Source organism: Dromiciops gliroides, chromosome 3 (assembly GCF_019393635.1).
Source record: "Dromiciops gliroides isolate mDroGli1 chromosome 3, mDroGli1.pri, whole genome shotgun sequence".
Lineage (NCBI taxonomy): Eukaryota > Metazoa > Chordata > Mammalia > Microbiotheria > Microbiotheriidae > Dromiciops > Dromiciops gliroides.
Window position 1 is genome coordinate 510,184,919 of NC_057863.1, and position 22,393 is coordinate 510,207,311.

At 39.5% G+C, this 22,393-nt stretch overlaps 1 protein-coding gene across 1 annotated transcript in view; it reads left to right on the forward strand.

The window, feature by feature from the left end:
• LOC122747862 (protocadherin Fat 3-like) overlaps positions 1–22,393 on the forward strand; it is a 773,714-nt gene that overhangs the window by 641,434 nt on the left and 109,887 nt on the right. The window contains 3 exon segments of the mRNA XM_043993670.1: positions 9,796–10,071; positions 10,918–11,128; positions 15,326–19,399. Of these exon segments, the coding sequence (XP_043849605.1) occupies positions 9,796–10,071; positions 10,918–11,128; positions 15,326–19,399 (4,561 nt within the window).

The following is a 22,393-nucleotide window of genomic DNA, read 5'->3' on the forward strand; positions in this document are numbered from 1 at the left end:
AATGGGAATAATAATAGTACCTACCTTCCAGGGTTGTTGTGAAGATTAAATGAAAAAAAAAATTTGTAAAGCTCAGTGGCTGCCACATAGTCAGCTTTATATAAATTCTGTCTATAGGGGCACACTCTCCCACAACTATTGAAAGCTTCAGTTGGAAGAGTGGGCACATACAATGAATACACCAGCAGGGAACAGTAAGGAGCCAGGCAATTCACATCTTGGGCATTTCAAGGTTGGCATCCTTTTTCCTTCTCCTGCTATCCTCAAGCTGCCCCTCCCAGACAGAGGGTATCTGCAAGACAGTTTACTCAGTTGAGCTCGCTGGGTCTCTTCCTCTCTGTACCTCAACTCCCCAAAGCTGGCACTTTTCTCAGCTCACAAATCTCTCTCCTTGCTTAGAGCTAAGATACTGCTTTTCCAGAGAAAATCAGAGGAGGTGGGATCAGTACTTTAGCCAGCCAAAAGTTAGCTACACTCTAATTCCATTAAGCTTGACTGAAGAACTTCAACCCTCCTCAAAGGCTAATAAAATATAAAACCTTCTTTGCTCTCTGTTCAAGGCATCAACACCTCTTGTTGTTGTTATTTGTTAACTGCCCTTTGCTTGGAGGGGGAATCATTAAGTCTGGGTCTCCTAATAAATATTCCCCCACTCCCCCTCATCGAGATTTAGAAGTAATGTCCTAAATTCAGGCCAGTATAATAAACATTGTTACATAGTACAGAAAAGTCCCAATTAACTAAAACCCAAACAATATTCTCCACGTACAATAACTATACAGTAAGTATGGGGAATAATGACCCGGAGGCATTACAGATCATCTGTTAATAATGAATAGTTCAGTCTTGTTTGCTATAATTTGCTAAAGAAGCAAAATGGATTAATTAATTTGTATTTGTAATCCAAGGAAACCCATTTATAAGATGGTTGTCTCAGTTAAGAGATACCATTTGTAAGGGCAGCTAGGTGGCACAGTGGATAGAGCACCGGCCCTGGAGTCAGGAGTACCTGAGTTCAAATCCGGCCTCAGACACTTAACACTTATTAGCTGTGTGACCCTGGGCAAGTCACTTAACCCCAATTGCCTCACCAAAAAAAAAAAAAAAAAAAAAGAGATACCTTTTGTGACCATAATATTACACCCAGGTCCCTATTAGTACAAACGATGAATCTCATTAAGAGGTCTCATTATTCAAATCCACACTGCATAATTCTATTGGGCTAAAAACGATGGCCATATCTTACAGAATTATAACTTCCAATAGTTTGAATTCTAATATGTTCAGCCTTGGCGGGATTGATTTTTCCCTACTATTGGAAGTTATAATTCTCCAAGATATAGTCAGTGTTTCTAGCCCAATAGAAATATGCAGTGTGGATTTGAATAATGAGACCACTTAATGAGATTAATTGTTCTCACTAATGGAGTACTATCTGCAGTTTGTTAACTAATTATTCAAAAGCCATAGTAAAATTACAAAATTTTTAAGAGCTTGCTAGGAACATTAGAGCTAATCTCTTACAATCCTTTTACTTTTTTCCAGTTGAGAAAAGTGGTCTAACTTGTCCAAAGTCAATGAGTGAGCTAGCGCAGTCCTTCTAAAACTCTTTCCACTCCCCATCTCTTTTTACCCAAGAAATTTTTACAAGGGATGTGGGGGGCAGATAGGTGGTGTAGTGGATAAAGCACTGGCCCTGGATTCAGGAAGACCCGAGTTTAAATATGACCTCAGATTTACTTACTTGCTTACTTACTTACTTACTTAGACTTAGTTGCTGCATGACCCTGGGAAAGTCACTTAACCCTTGTTGCCCTAAAAAAAAAAAAGAAAAAGAAAAAGAAATTTCTATACAACCCTGGGTCTATAGGTATATAAAATAGGTATACATAATCTTTTACTGTTGCCAAATTTTTCACAATCCCCACATTCAATTACACAACCCACAAATTAAGAAGCTTTGCCATAGGCAACTCTGTCTGTGACTTAAGTTATGGAGAATGGGCCAACCTGCATTGATAGTGTAGGGGTTCCAGGGGCAACTAGGTGGCTCAGTGGATAAAGCACCAGCCCTGCATTCAGGAGGACCTGAGTTCAAATCTGGCCTCAGACACTTGACATTTACTAGCTGTGTGACCCTGGGCAAGTCACTTAACCCTCATTACCCTGCCCCCCCCCAAAAAAAGATAGTGTAGGGGTTCCTCCAACCAATGAAATCCTATGTCTAGTTGCTTTAGCTGTTCTTATCTTTTCAGTTATGTTTTGATTATGATAACATAAAAACTAACTTGAATTGCCTGTGGGTGTAACAAAGGGTAGCATTAGAATGTAGCCCAAGAAGCATTCTGAGAGGCGTTAAGTAGAGAAACTGAGATTGAGGATCTTCTTCAATATGTTGGGGCATATTTCATTTCACTGTCAATATGTTTATTACCTTGGAGTTTTCAGTTAGTGTTTTTTGTGCCTTATTGCCTCTAGTAACATGCAGCTGAGATTCTAGGTTGGTACTAGCTTGAAGGAGATTTTGTTGTAATCAAGTATTATCATGTGGAAAACCTGGGTATTCCTGTCGCATTTGTTGTTCCCCAACAAAAGGAGATCTATTGTAGGCCATCCGTAAAGTGAATGTAGTGCAGATTCATTCATTCAACAAGTATCCAAAGGAGATGCAGAATTTAAATAAGACATGATCACTGTCCCCCTGAGGACAGTGGGAAGAGCAAGGGAGTCAGCATTTATAAGCACTTACTGCATGCCAGGCATTGTGCTAAATGTTTTACAGTATACAAATATTGTCTTACTTGATGCTCATGACAAATCTAGGAAGGTAGGTGCTATTATAATCTCCATTTTACCATTGAGGAAACTGAGGCAAACATCGGTTAAGAGACTTGCCATGGGGCAGCTAGGTTGTGCAGTGAATGGAGCACTGGCCCTGGATTCAGGAGAACCTTAATTCAAATCTGACCTCAGACACTTGACACTTAACTAGCTATGTGACCTTGAGCAAGTCACTTAACCACAATTGCCCCACCGAAAAACAAACAAAACAACGAGACTTGCCTAGGATCACATAGCAATTAAATGTCTAATTTGAACTCAGGTCTTCCTGAATTTACACCAAGTATTCTATTCATTGAACCACCTAGTTGCCCATGGAGGTAAGCATCTCATTTTTTCTACTTTTTGGCAAATTTGGAGTATTAATAATACCAAAATTGTCCTCTTCCAAAGATTAAACCTTATTATTGGAAAGTTTGGAATTGCCTTGTCTTGTTGTTATTTCTTTATAAAACAACCACCAAGAAACAATCAAGTCTAGTAGACAAGTGTTTCTGCATGGAGTTCAAATCAAAGAAGAATCTTATAGCTAGGGGCAGCCAGGTGGTGCAGTTGATAGAGCACCGGCCCTGAAGTCAGGAGGACCTGAGTTCAAATCCAGACTCATATGCTTGACACTTACTAGCTGTGTGCCCTGGGCAAGTCACTTAACCCCAATTGCCTCAATTTTTAAAAATTAAAATTAAATTTAAAAAAGAATCTTTTAGCTTGATGGTTAGGTTTTGCAGGTGTTACTTTTCTCTGATAATAATGACTTGTCCCTTCCAGCTAGTAGATGGCCCACTGATTAGAATGCTGGACTTGGGGTCAGGAAGAACTGAATTCAAATTTAGCCTCCGAAACTTACTAGCTGTCTGACTCTGGAAAAGTCACTTAACCTCTCTCTGCTTCAGTTTCCTCATCTGTTAAATGGAAATGACAATAACACCTAATTCCCAGGGTTTTGCCAAGATAAACAGAGTTTATATTTGTAAAATGCTATATAAATGCCAGTTGTTGTTATCATCATCATTATCCCCACATAGTGACAAAGCCTACTCCTTTATTTGCCAGAAATGTGAAACTATTCCAATCATCTACTTTGGGGGGAGGGAAGCAATGACCCCATTAGAGGAGAGTCTTTGAGTCTGAATATTGCCAATACTGTTTTACCAAGCTATCCAGAAACCTTGCTGAGTTTTTCAGAAATACTTGCTGCCCCTCTCTTTAATACAAGTATTCGACTGCCAGTATTTTGTGGCTGTGAATCACAGACTGACACAGCCTTGGAAGAATCACAATTTATAAGAACCCCAAAGGATAATAGTCAGATACAGGCTTTGGGTCACCATGCACCACGCACCATATACCTTATGTTTATGGCCAACAATAACCCGCTTGAGAGAAGTGGCATAAATTACACTATCAGGAACAAGTATGACCAGAAAAGCTGATATGTGAGAAACCAGGTTATGTGGTGAGAATGGGAGGTGGCAGATGGACAGACTGAAGGCTTATAAGTATCTTCAAGATACTAAAGGGACCCTAAAGAAAGCTAAACAGATCTTCTATGGAGACTTCATGGAAAGACTGAAAACTACACAAAATGAAAATGACTAGAGTATTTATAAACTTCAGTAGTGAGTTAGACAACAAAAATTTATAAGCACTTACAATGTGACAGGCACCGTGCTAAGTCTTAGCTAAATATCACACTATCAAAATATAATCTAATGGGGGCAGCTAGGTGGTGTAATGGATAGAGCACCAGCCCTGGAGTCAGGAGTACCTGAGTTCAAATCTGACCTCAGACACTTAACACTTACTAGCTGTGTGAACCTGGGCAAGTCACTTAACCCCAATTGCCTCACTTAAAAATATATATATATATATATATATATATATATATATATATATATAATCTGATGGTTAATTCTTCTATAATATAGATAATCACCTTGTTAATGTTTTATAAATTAGGATCTTTGCTAATGATTAATGATGATGATTATAGTGGCTGTCATTTATATAGAGCTTTAAGGCTTATGAAAGGCTTTAAAAATCTTATCTCATTTGATCTTCACAACAATCCTGGGAGATAGGTCCTATTATTACCCCCATTTTACAGGTGAGAAAATTGAGGCAAAGACGTTAAGTGATTCCCCTAGGATCACACAGCCAGTAAGTGTCTGAAAGAGGATTTGGACCATTTTCTTAAAACAATATGCATAACATACTACTTTGATTCTATTGTCTTTCTTTTAGCCATTTGGTTACCATTTTGAACATAGTGTCGTTGAGGAAGGGTGGTTTACTTGTTCAGTAGCCCCTGATATCTTTTATGTAAAAATGCCTTAACTGTGGGAAACAAGACAGAAGGAGAACCCAGTTTCATGGATTTCTCCTACTTACCAAATATTTCAATCAGCTATGATTTCTTCAGATCACATCATTCTCCCAGCCTAGTTTTTATAAGCATGTTATGTCTTTGTAGATGGTCTGTGTGAATATCTATGGCTGAAAAATATTCACCACCTGTTTACCACCCCTCTGGTTGTTATCATCTCTAAAGTTAGTTCGGTTGTTGCCTATTTATTTAGTGTTTACTCTGTGCAAAAAAAAAAATTATAACACAAAACACTCTATTCCTCAAGACTTCAGAATACAGTCCATTGGCTACCCATTCCAGATGCATCTCCAACATAGTAAGACACCCATAGAGCTTGTATTCCATTGACCTTGAATTAAAGAATCCAAAGTCATCTCCATTGCATAATGCATCAAAGTAGAACTTGTTGGGGGACAGACTAAAAATCATCATTTAAAGTATAAGCTTTCAAAGTTGAAAGATATGTGGGAAATTGCCCTTGAAACCAATAAAATAGTAATGTTATAAAGAAAAATAGAGTGTGCTTTTGAAATGCATATACAAGTGGAACAGGATTTAAGTAATTTGGGTGCTTAATAGGTTTTAGGACAACACAAGACCCCGAACAAGCAATTAGTCACAAGGATCCTTCATGCTCTGAGCATTTGTGAAGCTGGGCTTGGCCTTTACCCAGATTCAACTCAAGTACATCTGTGAATAAAGCTAAGGTTTTGTGATGGCAACATTAGAAATGGCTTTGGAGAGACTTTGTACATTCAGCTTTGTCCTGCTTGGGTTTTATTGTCTTTCTTTTGGCCTTTTGCTTACCTTTTAAGCACAATAGCTTTGAGGGGGTTTTTGCTTGGTTTATAAGTTCAGTAGCCCATTATGTCTTTTATATGAAAAATGCCTTAACTCTGGGAAACAAGACAGAAGTAGAACAGATTCTTTTATAGAAAAGTACTTGTTCTGACTGTAAATTAGGCCAGGCACAAGGTAAGCAGAAACAGACATGTTCTTCCAAAGCTCCCAACCATTGGTAGAAACAGGTACATCCAAGAATATCAGAAAAAATTTTCTGGTCTGGAGAGTTTTGTGAATCAAAAGATAGGGGACAGTCTATCTCTAAGATCATTTTTTTCAGGTGAAGTATTTTTATGTTGACTAACTTGGATTCTCTGTTTTTTAATAACCTGCTGAGACCAAAACTATTTCTCTAAATATGAGTATTTTGACATTTTGGTAAGCTAACATTATTATTTTTTTAATTGGATAGAGTTCACCAGAGAGGAAAGAATGTGTTCTCAATACTTGTAGATTTCCTCTTTACTATTGTCTTCTCTTCCCATTATCCATTAACTCCTTCTTATCCTGAAAAAAATTTCATCACTAGACCCTCCTATTCTCTCAAGTTAATGCCCTATATCTTTCCTGCCTCCCTGGTTACCAGGAAAAGCTAGAAACTCACTGTCTCCACTTCACTTATCAACCCTTTGCTGTCTGGCCTCCAACCTTATCACTCAACTGAAGCTGCTCTTTCCCAAATGACTATCTTTTAATTGCCAAATCTAGTGTTCTTCTTTTCTCAGTACTCATTCTTCTTCTCTGTAGCTTTTGACACTGTTGACCACCCTCTTCCCTAGGTATTCTCTGTCTCTGTCTCTCTCTGTCTCTCTGTCTCTGTCTCTCCTCCTCTACCTCTCTCTCCCTCCACCCCTTCCTCCCCCCTCCCTCTCTCCATGATACCACTTTCTCTTGCATTTCTTTCTACCTCATACCTAAACTACTCTAATAGCCTCCTGATTGGTTTTGCTGCCTTGTTCCTTTACTCCAGAACATCCTCCAAAGAGACAGTGAAGTGTTCTACCTAAAGTCCAAGGCTGATCTTGTTCTCCTCTCTCCGCACCCACTATTCCATAAATTCCATTGGCTCCTTATTGACTCTAGGATGGGAGTTCTTAACCTTTATTGTTTCAGAGATCCCTTTGACATCCTGGTGAAGCCTATGGATACTTTCTTGTTAGATTATAAGTTCCTTGAGGATAGGGATAGTCCTTTGCCTCTTTGTATTTCCCCAGTATTTAGCACAGTGCCTGGCATATGCTAGGCTCTTAATAAATGTTTCTCAATTGATCAGTTCTCATACTAATGATTGTAAATGCATAAAATAAAATATAGGATCACAAGTGAGACTGATTATGCTGAAACATAGATGTCAAAATATTTTTAAAAACACGTATGAATTCGTGATATCAGTGTAAGAACCCCTCTCTAGGATAAGAAATAAACTCTTTTGGGGCAGCTAGGTGGCACAGTGGATAGAGCACTGGCCCTGGATTCAGGAGGACCTGAGTTCAAATTCGGCCTAGCTATGTGACCCTGGGCAAGTCACTTAACCCCAATTGCCTTACCAAAAAAACGCTCTTTTGTTTGACTGTTTTAGTCCCAGCCTCTCCTTCCTGCATGTTAATAATAACAAATATAATAGTTAACTTATAATATAAAGCTTAAAAGTTTGCAAATGCCCTTTGCATATGGTCTCATTTCACCCAAACTGCAAATCCTTGCTTTTATTCACATGATACATTCTGTGGATGAAGTACTAGGCCTGGGATCAGGAAAACGTGGATTCATATACTGCCAACTCAGACATTTACTTGGTGTGTGACCCTGGAAAAGTCACTTACCCTCTGTCTCCCTCTGTTTCTTCAAGTACAAAATGGAGATCAATAATAGTACTTAGGGGGCAGCTAGATGGTGCAGTGGATAAAGCACCAGCCCTGAATTCAGGAGATCCTGAGTTCAAATCTGGCCTCAGACATTTGACACTTACTAGCTGTGTTACCCTGGGCAAGTCACTTAGCCCTCATTGATCTACTTAAAAAAGGTACAAAAAAAATAGTACTTAGCTGTCATGGTTTGTTGTGAAGATCAATTGAGATAATATTTATAAAACACCTGCCACATATATAAAAGCTAAGTTGTTGTTATTATTATTATTATTATTATTATTATTAATATTATTATTATATTTCCCATTTTCCTGTCTTTGTACAGCTTGCCCCTCATGTTTGGAATGTTGTCTCTTATCATTTTACTAGCTAACATTTATATAGTGCCTACCGTATGCCAGGCACTGTGTTGAGCACTTTTCAAATATCATCTCATTTGATCCTCACAACAACCCTGAAAGATAGGTACTATTATTATCCCCATCTTGCAAATGAGGAAACTGAGGCAAACAGAGTTTTAAGTCACTTACCCAAAGTCACACAGATAGTAAGTACCTGAGGTAAGATTTGAACTCAGGTCTTCCTGACTCCAGGGCCAGTGTTCTATCCATTTTGCCACCGAGCTGCTTAAACTCTGTCTCTTAGAATCCCTTGCTTTCTTCAAAACTCATCTTAAGCACCATTCCATATAGGATCTTTCCTAATCTATATTATATTTATATTATATATTATATTTATTTTGCATATTTTTATTTATATGGTATCTCCCCTCCATAAAATGTAAACTCCTTCAGGGCAAAAATTCTTTTATTTTTGTCTTTGTGTCACTAGTACCCATCACAATACATGGAACCTAGTGGGTGCTTAATAAATGCTTGTTGACTGACAGATGTCTCTGCACCAATCTCTGTGGCTCTGGATGTGGGTTTTCCCTCTCCTTTGGCCTGCTAGCCTCATCCCTGCCCCCTGAACCCTTCCCCAGAATGGAGTGACTCCAACTCTAGCTGATTTTAGCTTAATACACAGAGGTTACACCCCCCATCCTTGGCCCCACTTCTGAGAGCATTCTTTGTGAGTGTCATAGTGATGTAGTCTTATCTTCTATGACTATAGTGTTTTATATTCTTTATCTGCCCAATGAAAGATTGTACCAAATGACCTCTGAAGTCCCTTTCAGTTCTAAAGCTATAATCCTGCAAGTTTCCCATGTTTGTGGAATTCAAGTCAAAGTTGGATTTGGGAAACAGCAGGTAAACTGACCCTCTGTGTTTTTTTTTAAAATAATACATTGTTATTGATATATTTTTATTTTCGTATCCTAGAATTTCTCCCAATATCTATCTTTTCTCTCCTCCCCTGTCCTCCTGAGAGCCATGCTATATAACAAATCTTTTTTTTTTTTTTTTTTTTTTTAGTGAGGCAATTGGGGTTAAGTGACTTCCCCAGGGTCACATAGCTAGTAAGTGTTAAGTGTCTGAGGCTGGATTTGAACTCAGGTACTCCGGACTCCAAGGCCAGTACTCTATCTACTGCGCTACCTAGCTGCCCCAACAAATCATTTTTAAGGAGGAAAAATGAGGAGAAAGAGACAAAATATTTAGGAAAAGTGATTAATACATTAAAAAAAGTCTGAGAACATATGCTGTGTATCTCAACTCTTGACCTCCCACCTCTACAAAGGAGTCAGGTGGGGATATCTTCTCATATCTCTCTTTTGGGGCCATGTTTGGTCTTTGTCATTTTGAAACATTAACTTTTGATTGCTTTTTGATGTTTCTTTCAATCTACATTGTTGCCCTGACCCTAGACTCTTGGTCTTTCCCGAGTGAAAGAAATGAAGCATCATCAGTCTGCCTTGTCTTCTTTTAACCTTAGGTATTTATCAAAGTGCTGGATAACAATGATAATGGCCCCGAGTTCTCTCAACCAAGTTATGATGTCACGATTTCTGAGGATGTACTGCCGGACACTGAGATCTTACAGATTGAGGCAACAGACAGAGATGAAAAACACAAACTAAGTTACACTATCCACAGCAGTATCGACTCAGTAAGCATGAGGAAATTCCGGATTGATGCCAGTTCTGGGGTTCTGTACATTGCTGAGAGGCTAGACCATGAGGCCCAGGACAAGCACATTCTTAATATAATGGTAAGACTGAGCTATTCATTTGCTCTCCAAACAGGTTCATTAGCTATTCAAGGCATGTGCCTTAGCTTTCAGATGTGTAAGGGCACTCAATTTACCAAGCAGTCATAAATATAATCTGTTCACAATTGATTGTGCATTTATTTTTTGCTGTTTTATTTAGGTGAAGAATTATTGTCACTAGAAAGCAACTACATATTTTTTCTAAACTGCGATGCTAAATAGAGATTGAAAAGGAAGGAGTAGCCCCTATTTCCTCAATTTTCTTCATTTCTTGTGTTTGGGAATAACCCTCAAGAGATTTTGTGGAAAAGTTTAGAAACTCTTTGAGAAGTTAATCACAAGAAGAATCACTTCCCTGATCTACTCTGTGCACAGTCCTTGAGAGTTCAACAGCCTTAAGTATTGTTCAGCATGTCAACATAAGACCTAGCAATAGATACTCGCATGTAAAATAGATTTCATTTAGATTTCAAAATACACTGAAACGGCAGCAAGAATAAATAATGAGTTTCTGTGCATGGAGACCCCACGTTATAGAAGAGAAAGGGCCCCACCGTTGAAATGGAGGGTGATTATTTTAGAAAATGGCAATGCCAAATTAACTTATTCTCAGCCCTCCCCCTTTTTTTATTTGAATAAATTAGAATTTGGAAAAATCAAATAACTTATCTCAGATGACATTCAGATCTCATTCAAGCCTTTGGACTCTGAGTCCAATGTTCTCCCCACTACTCCCACAGTACCTAGCCATGAACAAATTCATAAATGAGATCTTTGTATTTTCATTCATCACAAGACATTTACACACCTGATTGACAGTCATCCTTTCTTTTGGTTTACCTGAAGGTCAGAGATCAGGAGTTTCCTTATCGGAGAAACTTGGCCCGAGTCATTGTGAATGTAGAAGATGCCAATGATCATAGCCCCTATTTCACCAGCCCACTGTATGAAGCATCCGTATTTGAGTCTGCAGCTTTGGGATCGGCTGTTCTGCAGGTGACTGCTCTGGATAAAGACCGGGGGGAAAATGCAGAGCTCCTGTACACCATAGAAGCAGGTGAGAACTGGCACTAGGGTCAGACTGCAGCTCTGGTGTCTGGTATGAACAATGGGTATCATTCATCTCCAAGTTAATGTATCTGGAGATAGCCACAGAAAATCCCTAAATTCATCCTCTGGCCAACCATTTCAATCCAATCCAACAAATATTTCTTATGCACCTACTCTGTGCAAGATATGAGGGCTTAAATACAAAGATAAAACCAACCATGTTACTTTGTCCTGAGGAAATACAATTCACAAACAGTATAATGTCTTTTTTTTTCTTTGAATGATGGTAGGAATACCTGAATACCTAGGAATTCAGGAGTACATAGAGGAGAAACAGTTGCCTCCATTTTATCTGACCTTCACATTTTTCTTGTATGGAGAAGATACAGAAAAGGTGTGCAAAAGTCAGAGTAACCTGGTCAGAGACTCAATCTAAGTAAACAGAATATCATCACATCCAAGAGCTATAAATGCCTTCTCTGCACTGACTCTTAGGAGTCTTTGTTTATTTGAATATGGGCAGACTGTAGTTCTTATAAGCTCCAACTACCCCTAAGGCCAAGACTACTACAATACATCAGGGTTAGTCTCAATAGTGGAAGGAGTTAGGGTATATGGAACCTGGAACCTTCTTGTTCATCAGATAAATACAGGATATTAGTCTCCCAGGCAGGTGATTTAATCCCTCGTGTGTGTGTGTGTGTGTGTGTGTGTGTGTGTGTGTGTGTGTGTGTGTGTGTGTGTGTGTGTTTTAGCCTAACTTCATAAGGTAAAACTGATGGCTTAAAGATTAGAGGCTGAAATCATTTTTTTGACAAAAGAAATGAAATGGCCATGCCCAAGAGTGGTCCCACAAAGCCAAAAAAAAAAAATGACAGTCTTCTTTTTCCATGCTATATTTTTCCTTATATTTTTCTCTCTTTTCCCTTAAATATTCAAGCCACATATTTTCTGAAATGTTCTGTAACATTCTGTCTGTTACAGATGATGCCAAATGTGATCTCTTTTCATGCCAGTGGCAGGGAGGTTTCTTTAATTTAAGTATGAAGCACTTCCATGAGTGGTTACAATTAAAATATGAATGTTTCAGTGACAGCTTTGGACTAGCAAATATTAGGGAAGGAAAAAAAAACTTCATTGAAAAGAGACTCTTAATCAGCATATCATAAGGAAAAAGTGCTTAGTATATTAAGTACCAAATTGTGTCTGATGCTCCATGAAGCTCTTTATAAAGAGAGAACTAACTCTACTGGCCCTCTAACATCATACTTCAAGTTAGGTTTAGATAGAAACCTTATATGTCACCTAGGCCAGCCTCCTGCTTCAAATAGGAAACCATTCTATATGTTGGCCATTTATATCTTTGTAGCTACAGCACCTAGCACAAGCCTGACACATAGCAAGTCCTTAATGGTTCATAATTACTGATTGATTCATTAATTTATTCTACCCCCACTTCATATTCTTTTTATAAAAAAGAAACTTTCTCTTTTAAAACTTTTATTGAAATATTTTGTTTTTACATCATTTTCTTTTCTAAATATATCATCATTCCCCAAAGAGCCATCCCTTGTATTGAATAAAAAAAAATAGAGGGGAGGAAATACCTAGCTTGATCCTTCCAATGACATCTTAAAACTCACTGCTTGGTAAAGGAGTCCATCCCATATTGGAATAGCTCAAATTGTTAGAAAGTTCTTCCTTCCTTTTCTCTGGGGTCAGCCTCCTTGTAACTCCCATCCATTGGTCCTAAATCTGAAGCTGCCTAGAATAAAACTACCTCCCCTTTGTGACAGCACTTTAGGCACTGGAAGGTAGCTTTATTGTGTCCCAACTCCCTGCCCTACAAGTATGCTCTACAAACATCTCTTTTGTCCAGTCCTCAAAGGGATTTGTTTCCCCTCACCATCTTTAGTCACTTTCCTCTGGGTTTATTCCAGTTTATCAAATGTCTTTTGATATACAGCACTACTCAGAGTTTTACTGTATTTTCTATTTTCCACTGTGAAGGGAAATTATTCCTGTCTCCTTGCTGAAATGAAAACATATCTTAGAAAATGTTTTTAATAATAATAAACATTTATAGAGCACTAAATTCAAGATTTGCAAAGCACTGTACATATATTATATCATTTGATCCTCATGACTACCCTGTAAGATAGTAGCTGTTATCTCCATTTTACAGATAAGGAATCTGAAGCTAGAAAAGGTTACATGATTTGTCCAAGGTCACACAGTGACTGAATGTCTGAAGTAGAATTTGAACTCAGGTCTTTTTGACTCCCAACTGTAGAGTACTATCCGTTAAACCAAGATGCTTCTTTTGGACTATAACCATGATTTCACTAGTATAGGAAACCTCCCAATGAGGCAGTTCCTTCAATCAGATAGGCAGTGTTCTTTAGTGTGCAGAGAGCCATCCTGTGGGTCAGAAAGACCTGGGTTCAAATGCTGACTCTGTCCCATACCCACAGCATAATCCTGGGCAAGTCACTTAACCTCTCAGTGCCTCCAGGGGAACTCCCTAAAATGATAAGTTATGTAGAAATGGGTAGAACAAATTACAGATTGTTAACAAATCGAAAAAATTGAAATCATACATATGACATTGTATCCTTGACTATTTGAAGTAAAGATCACAATGTAGCTTTGTTTTGGACTGAAAAATAAGAAATCACTTATGTAGAAGGCCCAATTATCCAAAGAGTACTTTCTAGGCCTGAGTCAAATGGTTTCCCTATACTATATGTTCCCTACTAGGGAAAATAAGGATCTCTCACTTGGATGAAGACTGCCAGCAAGGGACAAAAGAAAATCTCAATAAATGCTTTAGTTATTATGCATTTATTTAGGAAAATAAAACTTTTCTACTCAATAAGTCTCTACCTAAAAGATTCAGTGTCTTTGCTATGGATTTTTATAGCCAGACCCATTTTGTGTCTGCCCTCTGTAGTCTTGAGCCTGCTTTAATGGTTTTGACATTTAGTAAATCATATATATGTCTCCCATCATGCACTACCTCAGAAGGAAAAAAAATATTTAAACTACTAAGAAGTGTATTTTTTAATTTAAAGAATCCAGGTCTGTGAGCAAGTGGGTTGTTAGAGAAATGGCAGGATGCCTGATAATACAAGGGGGGTGGGGGTAGAACACATGATTAGAGATGCTTCATCCCACCAGCTATCTTTTTCAAAATATGTCACCCACCTCCCTTCATTACACACTTCAGGTTTTATCTTCCATACTCTAGTTGCTATCTCTTTCATCTGAATCTCTGTCTGCTTTCTGAACTTCAAACTGGTATTTGTTTCACTGAACTTTCACAGTATAATTGCTGACAGATTCTCCTATTCTAAATGTGTCAAAATGTGGCCCCTGGTTTCTCTGATCCATGAATCTCCTGACACAGATGCTAATTTTAATTACTGAATTCAGGTTGTACACATTTTCATCATTCACAAGAAATCCTTTCAATACTTAAAGGGTTGGAACATCACAGGTTAGAGCACTGGTCTCATTTCTTTATTTAATTTTTGGATTGGGTTGGGGTGAGCCTTAACTATTTATGTAACAAGCTATGACTTAAAGTAATTTCTTGCCAGTTTGAGTAACTTGAACATAACTGTTACACAAATGAAAGGTTCATCTATAAGAAATTGCATCACAACCTAGGTGGGAGGAAAAAAAAATTCACTCTGTAAAATGTTTGCATTTGGCATGTGGAAAAAAGCCATTTTTGTGATGTTCTGTGACTACTAATTGACATATACTATATTCATATTTTAAATGAAGGTATTTTTCTCCCTGCCTAATATGTATGTTCTGTGCCTAAACTATACTTTTCCACAGAAGGACAGAGAGGAGAGAAAATCTTAATCAGTCCTAGCAGAAAAACCCTACCTTCAGCTCATTATACTGTTTAGTTCAAATGTACCTAGTGCACCAATTTCTTTAGCCCATGATGGGAAAGCCTGTCTATTTTTTAATCCCATATTGACAATTACAATTTGGAAGACTCAAGATAAATTACAAATAATCAAAGAAGCATCTCTTATTTTCATTAAGATCAAAATAAGTGAGTTAAAAATCTTCATTTGGCTTGCTCTGTTTCCCTAAGATATCTTTGAAGGAAACAGTATTCAGGGAAAAAATGTTTGTTGAAACAAGTGTAACTAGTATTTTCTTTCCAATTTCTATGTTTTAGGGAACACTGGAAACACCTTTAAGATTGAGCCCATCTTGGGCATCATTACCGTATCAAAAGAACCAGATATGACAACAATGGGACAGTTTGTTTTGTCCATAAAAGTCACGGATCAGGGCTCTCCACCAATGTCCGCTACTGCCATTGTTCGAATCTCTGTCACCATGTCAGATAATTCTCACCCCAAGTTCACTCAGAAAGAGTACCAAGCAGAAGTGAATGAAAACGTCGACATTGGGACATCAGTCATTTTAATCTCTGCCATCAGTCAATCTACACTAATTTATGAAATCAAAGATGGAAATATGGAAGGGGTCTTCACCGTAAACCCGTATTCTGGTGTGATAACCAACCAAAAGGCCCTTGATTATGAACGCATTTCCTCTTATCAACTCATCATCCAAGCCACCAACATGGCAGGAATGGCATCCAATGCCACAGTTAATATTCAGATTGTAGATGAAAATGACAACCCCCCCGTTTTCCTTTTCTCTCAGTACTCGGGCAGCCTCAGTGAGGTTGCCCCAGTAAACAGCATTGTCCGTAGCTCAGGTAACAATCCATTGGTGATTCGAGCCGCAGATGCTGATAGTAATCAGAACGCTTTGCTAGTTTATCAAATTGTTGAGTCCACTGCCAAGAAGTTTTTCACCGTGGACTCTAGCACTGGCGCCATAAGAACGATCGCCAGCTTGGATCATGAAACCATCGCACATTTCCATTTCCATGTTCACGTGAGAGACAGTGGTAATCCCCAGCTGACTGCAGAGAGCCCAGCCGAGGTCAATATCGAGGTGACGGACGTGAATGATAACCCTCCAGTTTTCACTCAGGCAGTGTTTGAGACAGTCTTACTTCTACCCACTTATATTGGGGTGGAGATTCTGAAAGTCCAAGCAACAGATCCAGACTCAGAAGTGCCAACTGAACTAACATACAGCCTGATGGAAGGCAGCTTGGACCATTTTTTAATCGATTCTAATAGTGGGGTGCTCTCCATAAAAAACAGCAGCCTTTCCAAAGATCATTATATGCTCATAGTTAGAGTTTCAGATGGTAAGTTTTATGGTACTGCTATGGTCACCATCATGGTGAAAGAGGCCATGGACAGTGGTCTCCATTTCACACAGAGTTTTTACTTTGCTTCAATCTCAGAGAACAGCACCAACATCACCAAAGTAGCCATTGTCAATGCCATTGGAAATCGCCTTAATGAACCTTTAAAATATAGCATACTGAATCCAGGAAACAAATTCAGAATTAAATCTACCTCCGGGGTCATCCAGACAACTGGTGTCCCCTTTGACCGTGAAGAACAAGAGTTGTACGAGTTGGTGGTAGAAGCCAGTCGTGAGTTAGATCATCTCCGTGTGGCCAGGGTGGTCGTCAGAGTAAACATTGAAGATATCAATGACAACTCTCCAGTTTTTGTAGGGCTCCCTTACTATGCTGCTGTGCAGGTCGATGCTGAACCTGGGACTCTCATCTACCGGGTGAATGCTCTTGACAGAGACAAAGGTGCCAACGGCGAAGTGACCTACACCCTCCAAGAGGACTATGGCCACTTTGAAATTAACCCAGAATCAGGGAGTGTTTTTTTAAAAGAAGCATTCAATTCTGACTTATCTAACATTGAATATGGAGTTATCATCCTAGCCAAAGATGGCGGAAAGCCTGCATTGTCTGCCTCTGTGGAGCTTCCCATCACTATCGTCAACAAAGCAATGCCTGTATTTGATAAGCCTTTTTACACGACTTCTGTCAATGAGGATGTAGAAATGCATACTCCCATCCTTAGCATCAATGCAACCAGCCCAGAAGGGCAAGGAATCATTTACATCATTGTTGATGGGGATCCATACAACCAGTTCAACATTGACTTTGACACTGGAGTTCTAAATGTCATTAGCCCACTGGACTATGAAGTAACACCTGTTTTTAAATTGACAGTGAGAGCCAGTGATGCTCTCACTGGTGCAAGGGCTGAGGTCACTGTTGATTTGCTAGTTAATGATGTAAATGATAATCCCCCCATTTTTGATCAACCCACCTACAATGCAACTTTATCTGAGGCCTCTCTCATTGGGACCCCTGTTTTGCAAGTGGTAGCTTCTGATGCTGATTCAGAAAATAATAAAGTTGTACAATATCAGATTGTCCAGGATACCTATAATAGTACTGATTATTTTCACATAGATAGCACTAGTGGCTTAATCTTGACAGCCCGTATGTTAGATCATGAATCAGTACAACAATCCACTTTAAAAGTCAGGGCAACAGATAATGGATTCCCACCAATGAGCAGCGAGGTACTTGTTAATATTTATGTGACTGACATGAATGACAACCCTCCAGTTTTTAACCAGCTGATTTATGAATCCTATGTCAGTGAATTAGCCCCACGGGGCCATTTCGTGACCTGTGTCCAAGCCTCTGATGCTGACAGCTCTGATTTTGACAGGTTAGAATACAGCATTTTATCTGGGAACGACCGCACAAGTTTTCTGATGGACAGCAGGAGCGGTGTCATCACCCTGTCGAACCACCGGAAACAGAGAATGGAGCCTCTTTATAGCCTGAATGTATCTGTCTCTGATGGATTATTCACCAGCACGGCACAGGTGCACATCAGGATACTTGGTGCTAACTTATATAGTCCAGCCTTTTCACAAAGCACCTATGTTGCCGAAGTGAGAGAGAATGCTGCTCCAGGGACAAAGGTAATTCATGTCAGAGCAACAGATGGGGATCCAGGAACATATGGACAAATCAGCTATGCTATCATCAATGACTTTGCTAAGGACCGATTCTTGATAGACAACAATGGACAAGTGATAACAACAGAAAGGCTGGACCGGGAAAGCCCAATGGAAGGGGACATTAGTATTTTTCTGAGGGCCCTGGATGGTGGAGGGAGGACAACTTTCTGTACCGTAAGGGTGATTGTTGTGGATGAAAATGATAATGCTCCCCAATTTTTGATGGTAGAATATAGAGCTAGTGTCAGAGCTGATGTTGGAAGAGGTCACTTGGTAACCCAGGTTCAAGCCATTGATCCTGATGATGGAGTGAATTCAAGGATAACTTATTCACTGTATAGTGAAGCCTCTGTCTCAGTAGCAGATCTTCTTGAAATTGACCCCGACAATGGCTGGATGGTCACAAAGAGTAATTTTAACCAGTTGAAAAACACTGTCTTGTCATTTTTTGTCAAAGCAGTTGATGGTGGTATTCCAGTAAAGCACTCCCTCATTCCAGTCTATATTCATGTCTTGCCTCCTGAAATACTCTTACCCTCCTTTACCCAGCCCCAGTATTCCTTCACTATTCCAGAAGATACTGTCATTGGAAGCACAGTGGAATCGCTCAGGATTTTGCCAAGTCAGAACGTTGTATTTAGCACAGTTAATGGTGAACGGCCTGAAAATAACAAAGGTGGGGTCTTTATCATAGAGCGGGACACTGGTACCATCAAACTGGACAAGAGACTTGACCGTGAAATGACCCCTGCTTTTCACTTTAAGGTTGCAGCCACCATCCCCTTGGACAAGGTGGATATTGTGTTTACCGTTGACATAGAAATCAAGGTACTAGATCTAAATGATAATAAACCATTCTTTGATTCTTCAAGCTATGAAGCCATCATAATGGAGGGAATGCCTGTGGGCACCAGACTCATTCAAGTGAAGGCTATTGATAGAGATTGGGGCGCCAATGGACAGGTCACTTACACCCTCCACTCTGATTCCAATCCAGAGAAGGTAATGGAAGCGTTCAGCATTGACAGTAACACAGGCTGGATCAGCACCCTGAAAGACCTGGACCATGAGAGAGATCCCACATTCACTTTCTCTGTGGTAGCCTCGGACCTTGGAGAAGCTTTCTCTCTCTCTTCCACAATCTTGGTCTCTGTCACAGTGACTGATATAAATGACAATGCACCTGTCTTTGGGCATGAGGTATACCGAGAGCATGTGAAGGAGAGTGACCCCCCAGGTGAAGTTGTAGCAGTACTCAGCACATGGGATGAAGACACATCTGACGTTAATCGGCAAGTGAGCTATCATATCACAGGTCAGTCCCCCATATCTCCTGTTTTCCATTATTTGTGGGCCCATCTGGAAAAGAAGCAAAATATGGGGTGGGAGAAGAAAAGGAGAACTCAGTGCAAGCATTTCTTTAACACCTACTCAGTGCAGAAACTCCATGCTGAGTCCTAGGGAGAGGATATCTACAAAACAGTTCCTGCCCTGAGGGAACTTACATTAGCTTGGTAAAAGGGCTAGTACTGCTTGAAATTATCTGTCTTCTAAATGTTCTTTAATTTCCCTCACTAGATTATTTATGGTTGATAACTCACCTACCTTGAGCAAGTTTGTGGTGGTGTTTTGTTTTGTTAGAGGAAAGGAGAGAGCTTAAAGAAAGAAAACCAGGACCATACACACATACTCATATGCACCAAAATTTACCAGATTAATACATTGTACTATTCCAGTGGTCTGGCATGAAAAAGAAATCACCATAGAATAATTCTCACCTGGAGAAAATAAACACTGTCTTTTGAGGAGAAACTTTTATAGTGGTTTGTCATTCAATTTTCTCACCATTCCTAGTGTAATGGGGGAAAATGGATTATGGGATTGTTTAGGGGTTGGGGTTCTTAGGAATTCCTCTTTAAAGAATTACACCCTCTTGCACACAAAAGTAGTTAGAGTAAGGTGGTAGTTTATTTAGGAGCAAGGGAAGGGAAGGGTGGGGGGAGGGAAACCATGAAAGAAATCCCTGGACTTCTCATGGGGAGACAGGCACAAAGCACGTGGCTCAGAGGCACCAAATCTCCTCGAACAGGAGACTGGAAGGTACTTTATTTATAGAGGACTGATGGGGGTGGACCATCTGCCGTGAAAAGTTCCTTTAGTGAGGGAGGACCATCCCCCACTGGTGGTAGCTGGGGGAATTAGGCGAGGAGTGGAGGACCATCCCCCACTGGTAGTGACTAGAGGAATTCAGTGAGGGGTGGCTCTCTCTTCAGGACACAAAGGCCGCAGCCACACCCAAGTGTTAAGGGCTAAAATTCTTGCTAGTCTGTCTAAAATATCTAATGAGTGGTCGCCAATCAATTACAAGCTTTAGCAAGAGTTAGACTTTTAAGCATTTATTAAGGAGAATAAGAATTTGGTAAAGAGAGAGAGAAAGGCCTAGATTCCTATCTATTAAAGGGAGAGCACATTTCTAGCTCCCTTCTCCGCCAGCGTCCTCAGGAAAGAGACCCAGAGTCAGCGCCAGTCTCTTCCTTCCTCCTCCCACTAGTCTGCGTCACTTCCTCCCCGCCAAAGAAAAGACTCCTGGTCTTGCCCTCAAAGACCTTCGCTTCATGGGCAGAACTCTTCTACAGTAAGTATCCAGCAGGTGGCGTCATTCCAATCGTTACACAAGGAAGACCAGAATGAAGGGTAGGAATCCCAACCTAGCTCAGTCCGATTTGGTTCTGCTTATCTCTCTAGGTGTTATTTGCCCTCTGGTTTAGTTTCTCAAGGAGAAGATTCCTTGAGGTGCCCCAGAGAACTTCTGGGGTGCTCTGTACCCCATGACACTAGTCCAAGGAAAAGTGAATCGTCCCATCCCAGGAAACTTTTCTGTGGATAGTAAAAAACACAAACACTAATGTTTGGTCAGCACTAGGGAAGTAAGGTTAAGGAGGACCAGGAAAGACTTCTTTTAGAAGATGAGACTAGGTAAGACTTGAAGAACGCCAGGAGGCAGAGAGAAGGGCAGAGTATTCCAGGCCTGGGGGACAGCCAATGAAAAACCTTTAGCCAGGAAATAGAGTGTTTTGCTTAACAGCAAGGAGGCCAGTGTCACCAATTCACAGTGTAGGATCAATAGAATAAGGTGTAAGAATACTAGAAAAATAGATAGCACAAATATCTGTATTTTATAAGCTTCTGATAATAAGCTTCTGGTAACTGACCTGCCGATAGTTTCACACCCAGTAAAAGAAGAAGGATTTAAATGTAGACCTTTTGATTCCAAGCCGGGAACTTTATCCACTATACCAGTGCTTCCCCAAAGTTTTGGTCTTAGGACCCCTTTATACCCTTAAAAATTATTGAGGACTCCAAAGAGCTGATGTTCTTTATGGATCACATCAAAATTTACCACATCAGATATTAAAATTTATCAGCTTAAAAATAAAAAGCCATTACATTGTAGCATAAAAACATATTTTATGAAAAGAAAACCATATTTTCCAAAACAGAAAAAAAAATTAGAAGAGTGATGTTGTTTTACAAATTTTTGCAAATCTCTTTAATATCTGGCTTAATAGAAAGTAGCTGCATTCTTATATCTGCTTCTGCATTCAATCTGTTGCAATATGTTGTTTTGGTTCAAGATGAAAAAATCCAGCCTCACATAGATATGTAGTTGGAAATGGTAGGAGTATTTAAAATTGGCAAATTGCATCTTAGTATTATTACAAAAATAGTTTTGATCTCACAGAGGCCCCACCCCCACCCCAAAAAAGGGTCTCAGGGACCCAGGAGTCCCTGGACCATACTTCTAGAACCATTTCACTATCTGCCTTTCATAAGTAGGAGCATCGTGAGATTAGCAAATGGGTGGAGCTAATGAGGGGACAGTTGCCAGGGGAAAATGGACCTTAATGAATGGTGAACAGTCCTCCTGAAAATTGTTTTGAGGGTTTTCAGGTCAATATTTTGTTGTTGTGACATTCAAAGGCAAGACTTGGGAAAAGTGACAAAGGATTTTAAAGAATCTATCAATACTTGTAGTCAGGTGGCTCCCTTTTAGAAAAACTACATTATTCAGAGAGAAAAAGGAATTAATTAGACTGCCCTTAGGACATGGAATCTGCTTAAGTATGTTAGTGGAAAAGTTAATTAATCACTACTGAATAAGAGCTGTAGTGGGGCATACATATGAGCATTAGCAAAAGGTACCTTTCATTTCAGCATTTTCCTTCCCTTTGCCTCCATGAGACTGTTTTCCCTGACAATGTTTTCTGTTTCAGTCTCATTATGCATTTTATACTTTATCACATCCTGT